At 46.4% G+C, this 14239-nt stretch overlaps 1 protein-coding gene across 1 annotated transcript in view; it reads left to right on the forward strand.

Annotated features, from left to right (window-relative positions):
- The window catches only part of PRMT8 (protein arginine methyltransferase 8), an 84579-nt gene that overhangs the window by 53175 nt on the left and 17165 nt on the right, over positions 1–14239 (forward strand). Inside the window, exons 5-6 of the mRNA XM_069489600.1 lie at positions 8216–8358; positions 8953–9040. Coding sequence (XP_069345701.1) covers positions 8216–8358; positions 8953–9040 — 231 coding nt within the window. The remainder of the gene's footprint in view (positions 1–8215; positions 8359–8952; positions 9041–14239) is intronic.

Raw genomic sequence — 14239 nt, forward strand, 5'->3', positions numbered from 1 at the left:
TAGCTCTGCGGCCACACGTTCTTGTTCACACCCTGCTCTGCCAGATTTGGCTTGTGATCTTGGATAACTTACTTCACGTGCCTTAGTTTCCTCATCTGTGAGATGGGAATAATACTGGCTTATACTCACAGGGCCACTGTGGGGATTACGCAGCTACCGAACATGGAAGTGTGGTGTTCTGGCTGGGGCTCCTGCCAGGATCCTGAGAGCTGATCATGAAATTTTCAGCAAGTTTGTGCAGTAGATGCTGTCACTTTGGCGGCTCGAGACTGACCATGGTGGAAATCAGGAAATGCTACTGACCAGGGCGTGCGTCCCCAGGAGAGCCTGTTGTTTAGTACCTACAGCACACCACCACGTAAAACACAACAGTATCCAGTGCGCAGTAAGCAGCTGATAAATGTTAGCTATTGTTATTATTATTATTTGATTTATTAACTTGGCTAATGACCATGTCAAAAGAAGAACTGAGACTAATTATATATAATTGTTTTTAATGAGCCTGTACTAGTGACTCCTGGCGATTGCCACTTCTTTTCCTAACTGCTCGTGAGACAACCCATTAATAATCTCAGAACTAGGCCGGGCATGGTGGCTCACGCCTGTAATCCTAGCACTCTGGGAGGCTGAGGCGGGTGGATCGCTCAAGGTCAGGAGTTCGAGACCAGCCTGAGCAAGAGTGAGACTCCGTCTCTACTAAAAATAGAAAGAAATTATCTGGCCAACTAAAATATATATAGAAAAAATTAGCCGGGCATGGTGGCACATGCCTGTAGTCCCAGCTACTGGGGAGGCTGAGGCAGGAGGATTGCTTGAGCCCAGGAGTTTGAGGTTGCTGTGAGCTAGGCTGACGCCACAGCAGTCTAGCCCGGGCAACAGAGTGAGACTCTGTCTCAAAAAAAAAAAAAAAAATCTCAGAACTGAGTTTCATTTATTGCTTCCTTCCAGTATTATTGTGCCACACGCTAGGCCCTGTGCCAGCTGTGGTCGAGTCAGTGGGGTGACTGGCGCAGACGGAACCTTTGCTCTCGTAACGCTTACAGGCTCATGGGGAAGACAGGCATAAAGGCAAGTGAGCTAACAGAGTCACATTCCACCGTAAGTTGTGACACCGCTTAGAAAGCGACACGCCGGAGAAGGTGTGAAAGCCCGGGGTCCACGTCTGACCGCGTGGCCGGGCGGTGTGCGGGACCCGGCTCTCACCGCTTCCCAAGGGCCCGTTCCGCACACGTGTCTCTTCTCAACCCTGCCTGAGTGACATTGTGTGTGTCATGAGCTTGAAGTCGGCCGTGCTGGAAGTATTTACGTTACATCAGCAAACGCTAAGGGCAGAGTTTTTTCTTTCTGGAGCTGGTGTTAAACGTCTCACAGCACAGCACTGGTGCCGGGAAGTGAGAGGACGCTTTTCTGAAGAGAGGCACTGACACTGAGACCTGAAAGCGTTTTACCCACCTGTACAAATCCCCGGAGGCGGGAGACACTGTCCCACGTAAGCTGCTACAAGCAGTGGGTGAGTGAGAACCTGGAATGATCCGAGTACCTGAGCCCAGGGGAAGCTTTGTTGCTTTCAACATTTCCACGGATTTCGACCATTCCACCAGGTACCTCCCCCTTCTTTGTAACCCCTGCCCGCCTTGGCTGAGCCTACACAATCGTCTGCCTGTGGCCACGGTGTCGTGTGTTTGCCAGGCTGGACCATGAAGGGGGTTCTATGTGGTGGGTGATGATTTGGGGTGGGGAGAGTCCTCGTACGGCTCTGATCAGCCGAGCATTAGTCTAGCCAGTGCCCAGGGGAGGAGAGAGGCCAGGGAAGGGCTCTGGCAAAGCTGGCAGGGCTTCAGAGCCCCAGCTAAGCAGACTGGGACCGGAGCCATCAAGGGAACCGGAGCAGGCTGGGGCACGAAGCCAGGCAGATTATGCGCTGGGGATAAGGCAGACCCTCAAGCTTGCTGTTCTAGGGTGAATAGGCGATTTGGGCAGAGAGAGGGGACAATATAGAAGAACCTTCTATATTGAGGCACCATGGCACCCAGGGCTCCCCTGTGCCATGCCAGTAATGGGGTCCATTTGCTGTAGGACATATTCCCAGTCCCCTTGGATACTGAGGGTAGAGATATTAATATTCTCTTTCTCCCATCACTGCTCATCCCAGAATGGGCTGAGTCTGACCTTGTGAGAGAGGTTTATCCACATATCCCAGCCTGGAAAAGATGAGAGCAGGGAGCAGAGGGAGGGGCTGACATCACGGACGATTGACAGGTTCTGGTCCCACCCTGGCCACTCTCAATGGTTCTGTCTCTCCTCAGTCTGCCAACCAACCTGACCAGCCTTCAGGAGAAGGAAGGTTTTGTCCTTTGCCTTCTTTGATTTTTTTTTCTCCCAATATCCAAGCAGTTGCTCATGTCCACACCAATCCCAGGTGGTAGGAAGGTTGGGTATTACGATATCTGTTCGCCAGGTGGAGGACAGGAACCTCAGGGAGGCTGAGTGACTTGCACAAGGTTACACGACAGGCCTCAGTTTGGGCTCTGCAATTTAACTTCTCTAAAACCAGTTCTCTCGTTGGGCAAAATGAATAATAAGTCAACCACACCAGGCCCTAGAAGGATTATTGAGCTAATATATGTAAAATCACTCTGCAAGCTCCTATTCAAATGCTAGTAATTTTTTACTACCATAATTAGGACTGGTTTGAAGATCTTTTGTCTCTTAACCTAATGCTCTTTTCTCCAAAATTGCTTATTCATCCACCCATTCATTCACTAATGACTTCTGAATGTTTGCGAGGAGCTGAGTGCTCTGCCAGGTCCTAGATGGGGAAGCTGAAATAGACAACTAAGAGGCAGAGTTCATGGGCCGGAGGTGAATTGGGTCCTCAGAAGGTGTGTGGCAGCTGGTGTGGGTGTCACCAAAAGCTGGTGCCTGAGCAAAGTGTGGAGGGAATGGAGGGAGGCGAGGGAGGGGCTTTGCTGTGGTGGGGGTGGCATCAGGGGCCTCGCTGGCTCAGCGTGTGCCCCTGTCCCCATGCTCGTTACCCTCCTGCCCACTCTTCTGTGGGACAGGGTCTGCTCTCCGAACGGTGAGAACTCACGTGGGGAAACCGCTAACTTCAGACCACGTGAGGTCAGCTGACTCTGATGGACGAGCTGGAGGCCCAGATGAGGTTGAGCAGGCCTGATTTGCTAAAAAATAAAAAAGCCAACCGAATGGCCATTAATCATGTGACTGTATTTCCATAATATCCACTCAAAACTCAAACCAAAAGGAAAAAAAATCACGCTAAAAACAATGAATAAAATCTGGATGTCTCATTTGCAAACTTCAAGCTACAGGGGAAAATTTCCCGATTTAGAGTTTATTGCTCCCTGTGGTACATTTAGTTATGATTAATTATTCTAAAATGTATGAGCCAGGGTCCTGTCATAGTTAGTTGAACAAACTTTCCACCCTCCTTATGGAATAAAAACACTGCTCCAGACAGCGACCTCAGTGCGCCCTTGAGCAGATGCAGATTTAGGGATGTGGGGTCCAGACTGGGCATGGAGTTCTGCAGCCCGTAGCTGCCCAGAACGTAACGTCAGTGGCTCAGACCCCTTTGCAAACCTCGACGTGCATGAGAAGGGAGGACCGCAGCTGTGCATGCCCACACAGGTCCTTGAGCCAGCCTAATACCACGTTGGCCAATAGCCCTAATGAATTGGCATAAACTCCACCATGAGAGGTGGCATTTTGCAGGTTGGGATATTGAAGCTGGGAGTTTAAGTGGTTGCTGGTGGTGACTACAGACCACAGGAAGTCTAACCCTGGAGACTCAGCTGAACAGTTGTATTTGGGTCCACAGGAAAAAATATATGGCCTCTTAAAAAAGAAAACAGGCTCCAAGAATTGTTGCAAATTAGGGTCAAAGTGGACAGTGCAGGCACCACTTCTTTATTGGTGTCAGCTGTCCCTACCAGTAAACCTTGCAGAATGCCTTACACATAGCAAGTACTCAGTACATGTTTGAAGAATCTCAGCATTCTGGTGCACAAAGGATTTCAGACTCAACCTCCCCCACCCCTTTTTTTTAAATAAGGAAACTGAGGTCCCAAAGGAGAGGATCTATTTGGTCAAGGTTAGTTGTAAGCTGGAACAAGAGCATAAGTTGCTTGAGGACCCCAGCATAAAGTTGTGCAGGTCGGGCACTGAACAAAAGCAGCTGGGCAAGAGGATGAATGGGTCTGAAATCCAGTCCACCATTGGACTGAAGGGACGTGTGTCTTTTTCCTTTCACAAAGGGCTCTTATACTCACCAAGCCAACTGTGGGGCCACATCTGCTCTGAGTTATGTTCACACGTGAATAGATATAGAAGGGTGTTGTTAAGTGAACAGAAGTCCAGACTGTTAAGCATTTTATAGGGTTAACTGATTCCTTCTGCCTTTTTGGAAGCAGAAACGGTGTGATATTTGCTGTTCTGTGACCCTGTGTATGTATGTATGTATGTGTCACTATCATATTCCATATTGAACAGGATGTAGCAGCTCATAGATAAGACAGCTGGCACAGAGCACAGGGGCAGCAGTCACTCACTCTGCGCGGCACCTGAGGAACATCCCATACGTAACAAGAGCAGGCAAACACATCAAGTCTGTTTGTCAGACTTGATAATATCTATCTGTTTCCTGCAGCTCCTGATGGACTCCTGTCCACGAATCCTCATGGGTGGAGACTTGTCCTGAACACCCAGGGTGGAGTCGTGGGACTCAGGGGCAAAAGAGGGCTGCAGGGAGGTCATGACATAATGCTGGAAGAGGAACTGACCCACAGCTGCACAGATGCATGTGGACTTAAGGGGAGAGCCTTCAAGACATGTGCAAAGAAAAAGGAAAGTGAGGCCATTGGAAATACTTTTCAAAAGTTTACAGAAGTAAGACAAGCCAGGCGTAGTATGCAAATGATTAGGCAGGTGTGTCGGAATATGTTTGTCAGTTCTTTTTCAGAATAAGAAATAAATTAGGAGCTATGTTTGCATTTTTAAAAATCCTTTGCTTTGTCCCCTTATGAATTCTCTTGGTGTGCCCTGGGCCCTGCTCTTGGTTGAATTCCTGCTCTGGGGTCTCTGAGCCCCAGAGACATAGAGCTTTAGCACCCACCACTCCACCCCGCCAAATCTTTTGGAGATCAGCCCTTCCTGCTTTTACTTTCTAGAGGCAGGGGCTCATGAACAGCAACCAGGGGGACCACACAAGCCTGGGGCTCGCCCCAGAGTGGAAGGGCTCAGTGCATGTGTACAAGTGTCTGACCCCCTGTAGAGGAGGCTCTGTCTGATTAAACCTGGATTAAATACCAGACGGTGGAGACTCAGCCACCATTAGAGCTGCTGATGGGCGTCTCTCACCCGCATTATCCAGTGTGCAAACACCAAGTGAAGCCGGCGAATGGTGTGCCCTTTGCCATCCAGGAGCTCTGGTCCAAATTTATTTTCATGAAACTCAGATTCAAGACAGATGTGGAATTTTTTTTGTTTTTTTCCTCCTAAGTAGAGGCCATTGTTCAATTTTCCCAGCAAAGCTCAGGCATTGTGTGAATTTTCAGAGGATGTTACAGAATGAGAGTTTCAGAGCATGAATATATGTAACCTTTCAGGAGAAATGTTCAGAAGGAACCAGCCAACCAATACATCACCCTGTCAGTTTAACGGCAGTGGCTCGGATAGCTTTTGTTCTGATCTTTACAGCCACCAATGCAGAAAGAGACTTCAAATTTATGTGCACATCTATGTTAATTGATCAAAAAGTCAACTAAGAAGTTTCACCTGCCCCAGGGGGACCTGAAGGTCTTGGAAGTGACTCGTGAGCAGGGCCACCTGGCTCAGGGGCTTTGTCCCTGCCCTGTCTCCCTCCCCTCTCCATCTGTCAAGGAGGAGTATGTCAGATGATGTCTACCTTCTGCTGAGCCTCAGCTATGGGCCTGGCACTTCACATGTGTTATTTCATTTTATCAATATGACCATCCTCTAAGGAGATATTACTTTCCATGGCTGTTCTCTGGAGGATTAGAGTTTAGTTAGGTCAAATAACTTGTGTAAAGACATATAGCAGTCATGATTAGAAAACCCAGAACCTAAACCCAGGTTTCTCTGATTGCAGAACTCATGCTCTTGTGAGAACACCAATTTGCCTCCTTCAGAAACGCTAGAGGGGCACCCACTGGGTGCTGAGCCCTGGCTGTGAACAGATGCAAGAGCAGCAGAGGAGGCATCTCTGCTTTCTTTGGGTTGGAATCACCATGGTAACCTAACATAGGGTGGGGAACCATGATAGGAGTGTTAGAGTCATATCATATCAGATCTGGGCTCTGTCCTATGGCCACTATTTAACCTCTTTAAACCTCAGTTTCCTTAGTTGTAAATGAAAATAATAACACAGTTGACCCTTGAACAATGTGGAGGTTACAGGTGCTGACCCCGTACACAATCAAAAATCCATGTAGAACTTTTGACTCCTCAAAAACTTAGCTACGAATAGCCTACTGTTGACCAGAAGCCTTACCAATAACATAAATAGGCAATTAACACATATGTTGTATGTTATCTGTATTATATACTATACTCTTACAGTGAAGTAGCGAAAATGTTATTAAGAAAATTATAAGGAATAGAAAATGTATTTACTGTTCATTAAATGGAAGTGGGTCATTGTAAAAGTCTTTGTTCTCACTGTCGTCAAGTTGAGTAGGCTGAGGAGGAGGAGGAGGAAGAAGGGGAGGAGCTCGGCTTGCTGTCTCACCGGTGGCAGAGGCAGAGGAGGGGGAGGGGATGCAGGGAGTTAGCTACGATCCCCGCAAAGAGGTCCTTTTCTCTTTGTTCCGATCATGGTCTCTAAGTTGACTACGCCAGTTTGCAGGGAGTTAGCTATGCTCCCTGCAAAGAGGTTTTTTCTTCTGATCAGGTCTCTCAGGCAGGGGTCATTGCAAAGGATGAAAAATATAGTAGGAAACAGAAATAAAAGATAAAGTAATGGCAATAATAATACACAGAACCAAAGATATAGAGTATAAAGTAAAAGTTTATGAAAATAGATAAAGGAGGGTATCCGGATGGAAATATTTTACCCACATAAAATATCTCCCCGACTGAAACGCCACACAGGTATTATATAGGGTACATACAGGCTCCGGTTGCCAAGGGCAATGGGATTTTCATACTAACAGGCAGTTTGCTTTAGGGTCAAAGTCTCCTAAAAGGCTACTACAGATCCTTTGACTAACTCTAACTAGGGGAACAATGAGTTATAAAATCGTCTTGGGGCAAACTTCTAAGTTTTATGATAAGGCTATTACTTTAGCAACAAACAGAGACATCTTGGCTCCACTAATTGTGTTCTTGGAGACAGAGATGATCCCAGAAGTCAACATGGGCTGTGCTTTGTGTTAATTACTTTAACCGCATGGTTCCATCTGGGCCTGGCTTGGGCATTAGCATATCTATCTGATTAGCTCTCATCTCCGGGGGTCCACTTGTCAGCTCGGGCATTAGCATGTCTATCTGATTAGCTCTCATCTCCGGGGGTCCACTTGTCAGCTCCGGCAACCTTTGGTTCTAAGGGAGGCCCGCCTTGTCTTTCAAAACAGGTGAGAACCAAAGGCCCAGTTTACAGCTGTCTCTTTGAAGTAAGTGCAGCTTCTACTGACCAGCAAGACCTCCTGAGACGAGGCAGCTTTTGAACTAACACATTTATTTTTTCCTTAAGGCAAAGCCTTATTTGACTTCTGAAATCAAATCTGGTCTCCAGAAATACAGGGGGCATTTCTGTAACTCAGTATTCTTAGGCTCAACAAGGGGAGGCAGGAGAGGCAGGCACACTAGGTGTAATTTTATTGAAGAAAATCTGCACATAAGTGGACCCGGGCAATTCAAGCTCGTGTTGTTCAAGGGTTAGCTGTAATGTGCTTACTTCATAGGGTTGTCAGAAGGATTACATGATACAGTTCGTGTGACAGGCTTAGCGTAGTGCCAGGCACATAGGAATGGCTGAATATATTCTAGGGGGGAAAATGCAAGTAGTTTTCAATCATTTTAGTGTAAACTAGCTTGGTGAAGGGTGAGCTGTGTCATAACCTAAAAGTAGAGTCAGAATAGAGCTAAAACCTGGAGATCTGGCCCAGATGTGGGGTGCTTGTGGTTCCTGGGTGGGGTCCATGCAAAGTATGGGCTTGGGGTTCTTATTTTCCAGTCATCACCATATTTAAGGGTAAAGTGGAAGAGGTGGAGCTGCCTGTGGAGAAGGTAGACATCATCATCAGCGAGTGGATGGGCTACTGTCTGTTCTATGAGTCAATGCTCAACACGGTGATCTTTGCCAGGGACAAGTGGCTGGTAAGTGTCCTGCGTGCTGTCCTTGCGTTGGTCTGCTGGCTGTCTTGCTGCTCCACCCTACAGCCTAGGAAGAATATGAGGACTTCAGAGAGGACTTGGGCTAGGAGGTCACCTCTCCCAGGCCCCTGTCTTTAAAGCAGATCTGCTCTGGGGAACAGAATGGTCATCCATGGGTCCAACATGTCTAACTGTCAGAATGTACCTCTGTGGTCTGACCTTAGCCTCTTCTGCAAGAGTTGACACCCCTCTCTTGTCAACATAAAAGTCCATTCTGGTCAACAAGTACTCAGGAGCCGAGTGTGCTGCCCACCTTGGCTTCTCCAGGCTAAGAGATCCTAACATATTTCACTGCTCTTCATTGGACTTAACTTCATACCACTTCATTTGTTTTACTGACTCCACCTAGGTCCCTCAAATTCTCTTTGCTCCAGAATAAAAATTGAGCATTGCTACCAGAGCCCTAAAGTGACAGTCCCCTGATGAAAAATGTTGGCAAGGGGGTGCTTGTCTGGTGACTCTATGTGCAGTTCAAAATGTGATGTCTTTGTCAGGTGAATAGATTACGAGACCCATTTCCCCACAATTCATCAACAGAAACCTGGAGGGCTTATGTTTCCAGACCGGGCAGCTTTGTACGTGGTAGCAATTGAAGACAGACAGTACAAGGACTTCAAGATCCACTGTAAGTGCCCTTTTGATTCTCCGCTGCACTTCTATCGCACATTCGGGGTGGGAGGGGTGTGGATGGGCCTGGGATGGGCAGGCAGTGTCGTGAGCACAGGAGCTGTCCCTGTGGAGGAGATTATCTGTGACCCTTTCTGTTTGTCTCTACTCCCAAGGGTGGGGGGGTTTACAGAAAGAAAATGAGCAAAATTGTTTGTATAAGGTGAATGTCCTGGGGTGAGAGAACAAATGCAATGTGAATAAAAAAATAAATGGAAGCAGCAGAAGCTGAGATTTTGCAGAAAAAAGTGGGACAAGTGTCTAGAATCCTGCCAAGGTTCACTTACCCCAAAAGTCCACACCAGGGGTCAGAGATGCTGGTCTCTAGCCAGGCCAATAATTTTGAATCCTGCCTTCATGCCACTCAAACTTATCGAAATAATATTGATTCTCCTTCACACTAAGTAAAATATGTGTTTCCTGAGGTTCTGTGGGGGGATGGATAGCAGCGGGGTGGGCAGCAGTGGGGACTTCGCTTTGAACAATGGAGCCACTGGCCGGCGCCGGGTGAGGCGGGGCCATGGCTAAGCGTGCGTTCATCATGGCTCGTCAGCCAAGATCAGTGGCTCTCCGAGAAAAAATAAAGCTGAAAACAACTCCCATGTTTTACCTGGTCCGAAAAGGGCTGTTTTGTTCTATTTCACATAAAGGTTTCCACTTCTCTGTGACACAGGCCTGGAAATTAATGAGATGATACCAAAAGTCTTTTCATAAGGTCGGACATGGCCGTGTCTCCCTAATCAGAACTAAATATGACAAAGAAAAGAACCCCCCAAACCAGCAAGCACACAAACAAAACAAAAGCAAGAGGCAGACGCTCCACACTGTCCACAGGCTCTGCACATCTGGGGGTCCTGCCCCGACAGGGTTGTCAAGTCCTCCTGGGTCAGACTACTGTGGGGGTTGGCAGAGTGCATCGGGGAATAATCGCCTCCTGCCTTGAGGGGCGAGGACTCGGCCACAGCTCAACAAACTGTTGTTGCATTGATTCAAACAATCGCCTTCCAGTTGCCATTGGTGGCAGTGATGACACCTCGACTGGGCGATGCTATGGAAAGTGTGTAGTTGTGTATATGTGTTCACGCTTCTGGGAATATGAGAGTGTGAAGTTCAGAGCCGGGTTCAGAAGAAAACAGAAATGGGACAGTTGTTTGAGGCTCTGTGCCCTGGAAACCCTCTCTGAGCGCTGTCTGCCTCCAGCCAATCTGGTGTGATTTCTACCATGTGACTTCTGGGGGAAGGAGGCAAACTTCCAAGTGAGGGTAATGAGAGGTAGGGTGGCCTCAGTGAAATGCCTTGCAGTCTGCTAGCCCTGGCTTTAAATCCTGGCTCTGCCACTTCTCAACTGGGTAACCTTGAGCAAATTATCCGACATCTTTGAGCCTGAGTTAAGGGATCATCTCCTCAATCCCACAGACTTGTCATGAGGATTAAGTGAGCTGACGTGTGTTAAGAGCACAGCAGTCTGGGTGCTATAATGGGACTAGATGGGATCTGGTCTCTGACCACGTAACTAAGCCCTTTTCTGCCCATGAGTCTGGCAAGGGGGCCAGATTGCTAAGCCCCTGGTGGCCCAGAATCTAGGACAGCTCTACTCTCACAGGAGATTGCAGACAGGACCCAACAGTGAACATTGATCAAATGCATGTGTAAATAGGACATGCTTTGCCCTGGAGCTGCATTTTGGAGTTCTTGCCATGTAGTTGTAATGAATAATGTATTGAGGAGAACTTCTGGGTACATTCTGCATTCTCATGTCCACTTACATATTGACTGAGCTCCGACCTAGACACAGCTCTTTAGAAACTTCCTCATGGTTTCCAGAACAAACATACCTTGTACCTGGGACCCTCTGGAGGTATGCACATTGCATTGAGCCAGACTGGGGCCAGCAGAGCAAGGGGTGGGGTGGTCTTTGCTGTCACTCAGCCACTAGCCCAGGACTGGAGATCATGTCATTTATTCTTGTGATTCCTACTGCAATTTCACAGCTTTCGGTACAGAAAAAAATTTTTTGTCAGTCTCATTTTTTTCTTGCATGGTATGTTTGCTCTGGAGTCTCCGTCAACAAACAAACCCAAAACAAAACAAAAAAACCCCAAACACTCATCATGTAGGTATATACCCATCCCCTCCTCACACCCCCTCCTCCCCGAGTCAGCACCTTCAAGCGTGACCATTCCCCAAACGGTGCGCAATGCACTCATCATGTAGGCATACACCCATCCCCTCCCCCCACCCCCACCTCAGTCTGATATCCGATTGGTGTCGTTCCCAGATGTGAATTTAGGTGATACACCTGGAGCTTTGACTTGGGGGGACAAGCGGTACATGGGCAACGTATGTAACCTGAAATTCTGTATCCCCCATAATAAGATGAAATAAAAAAATAAACAAACAAATAAAAAAAACCCCAAACACTTAAAAAAATGCTGCTAAGTTTTCTATTTAAATTTTTAAAAATAATTTCTCTCTCTCTCTCTTTTTTTTTAGTTAAGGAAGCAAATCCATTTAGAAATCTGTGTCAAATATCGATTCTTGGCCTTTTGGCTAAGATCAAGTGACATCCGTTGAAATAAACGGAGATTTTGGTTACTATGAGTTCTAAACCAAAAGTAAAGCACAAAGGTTGCTGGTTGCTAAGGGAACAATTGTAAGCAAATTTCTCTTGGCTTAAGAACCAGCTAAGAAGGAAAAATTTTAAAGTGGGGCAGGAGAGTGAGACAGGGCAAGCCCCTTCAGAAAGTGAATTGTTAGGGGAAAGACTTCTTCTCTTCCCCTCCCCTCCCCTCTCCTCTCTCTCCCCTCTTTTCCTGCCTTTCTTTCTCCCCTCTCCTTTCCTCCCCTTTTCTTTCTCCAGCCCAGGCAACGTGAGAGTATGAGAACGCGTGAAACGCAGAACCTGCCCTCCATTTTCTCACCAGCTAATGGAGACCATGGCAAGAGAGAGAAATGACTAGCACATACAAGGCTCACAGGAAATATATTTGTTGAATGATTCAATGAATAAATGAATGAAGAAATAAAAGCAAGCCAGCAATGGAAGGTGCAGGCGCAGTGTTTCACTCTGAGAGAGGAGCAATCATTTAAAAAATTTTCTACTCTAGAGGAGAGTTCTAGAATTTCAAAAATGGAAGGAAACTTGGTGGGTGTGCTGTTCAACGTCATACACAATACATGCATCTACAGCCTGCTGAGAGTCAGCGGGTGGCGCCAGCCTCCTGGCTGAGGAGAAGAGTGAAAGGAAGGGCTCATGCAGAGGCAGCCTGCCCACAGCTGCGCGGAAGGGCTGCCTCCTGGACTGCGCAGGTGCTGTCCACGGGCTTCTCCCTCACCTGCACTCCCACAGCCAGAGCCACTCTCTGGCTCTAGCCCATTTTATGCAAGGAGTCAACTTTGCTCCTGATGGCCGGGCATGGTGGCTCATGCCTGTAATCCTAGCACTCTGGAAGGCTGAGGCGGGTGGATTGTTTGAGCTCAGGAGTTTGAGACCAGCCTGAGCAAGTGCGAGACCCCCATCTTTACTAAAAATAGAAAGAAATTATCTGGACAACTAAAAATATATATAGAAAAAATTAGCCGGGCATGGTGATGCATGCCTGTAGTCCCAGCTACTCAAGGAGGCTGAGGCAGGAGGATCACTTGAGCCCAGGAGTTTGAGGTTGCTGTGAGCTAGGCTGACGCCACGGCACTCACTCTAGCCCGGGCAACAGAGTGAGACTCTGTCTCAAAAAAAAAATTAAAAACAAACAAACAAACAAAAAACTTTGCTCCTGAGAGCCTAAAATGTACAGCACTACTATAAACACCTTCCCTTGTCACAGAGGAGAAACTGTAAGTGCCTCTGGCAGTACTTGTTATTTTCCTCCACTCGCATTCTGAGGCAGCCCCGTTAGCCCTAGCACAGAAACTCAGACCGTTGGGACCGGGGTGGCAGGGAGGACATAGCTACAGCTCTCTCTAATAAAAAGTCAAATTCCTTTTCTGGTACTTAATATTTCTTTTTCCTCAAGCTGTTTTTGAGATTTTTTTCTTTATTTTGATTTTCAGGAGTTTGACTCTGATGCTTCTAGGTGTGTTTGTCTTTTTATTTATCCTACTTGGGGTTATATGGAATTATTGGGTCCGTGAGTTGATTAGTTTAGGAAAATTTTCAACTATTATCTCTACGAATATTTTTCTCAGCCTGATCTTCTTTCTTTTGCCCTTCAAGGACTCCCATTGCACCTGTGTAAGATATTGTCCCATGGATCTTGAATAATACTCTTTTTTTCCCAATACATTTTTTTTCTTTGTGTTTAAGTTTGGATCATTTTTACTGACTTGTTTTCAAGTTTATTGATTATTTCCTCTGATATATCCATTCTGCTAATGAGCTCATTTAAAAATCCTCCTTTTTTAATATTGTAATTTTGATTACAATTTCACTAATGAAATTCTCCACCCGTTCATGCATGTTGTCCACCTTTTCCACTAGATTCCTTAACATATTCATTACAGGTACTTTAAGGTTTCTGTTGGCTAATTCCAACATTTGAGCTATCTCTGAGTCTGGTTCTATGACTTCTTTCCTTTTATGGTAGGTCATACTTTTTTCCTTTTTCATGTGTCTTGTAATTTTTCATTAATGCTGGACATTGTGAGTAAAAGAACAGTAGAGACAGGTGAATAATATTTATGCCCAGAAAAGAGCCTTTTCCTTTTCTAGGCTATTGAATGGGGGTTTGAGTCAATCCAGTCCATGGAGTCCATGGTTATGGAAGGTTTGGCCTTTGTTCTTGCATTAGTTTCACTCGCACCGTAGTACAGTCTTTTCCAGGAATTTGTTTTAATCCATAAACAAAAGAGTCACAGGCCCTTCTGATGTTATTTTTTAAATCTCTAGATACTTAATAATAATATTTCTTGATGGCCAATGATCTTTACCCCACATTTACTCCTTTAATAGACAATACATGATTGTAACAAAAAAATTATGTGTTTGATTTGTATCCTCTCTCATCTCTGCTCCACTTCTGGTAAAAGGGTCTAGTGGGAAATGAATGGTCAGCAGAAAGGAGAAAAGAACTCGAATGCCCTGAAGGATCTGTCCCCTGTATAACTGAAGGTGGGGTAGTCTAGCTGAGGCAGTAAGACCTGAATTAACCCCTATACAGGT

Source organism: Eulemur rufifrons, chromosome 16, assembly GCF_041146395.1.
Source record: "Eulemur rufifrons isolate Redbay chromosome 16, OSU_ERuf_1, whole genome shotgun sequence".
Lineage (NCBI taxonomy): Eukaryota > Metazoa > Chordata > Mammalia > Primates > Lemuridae > Eulemur > Eulemur rufifrons.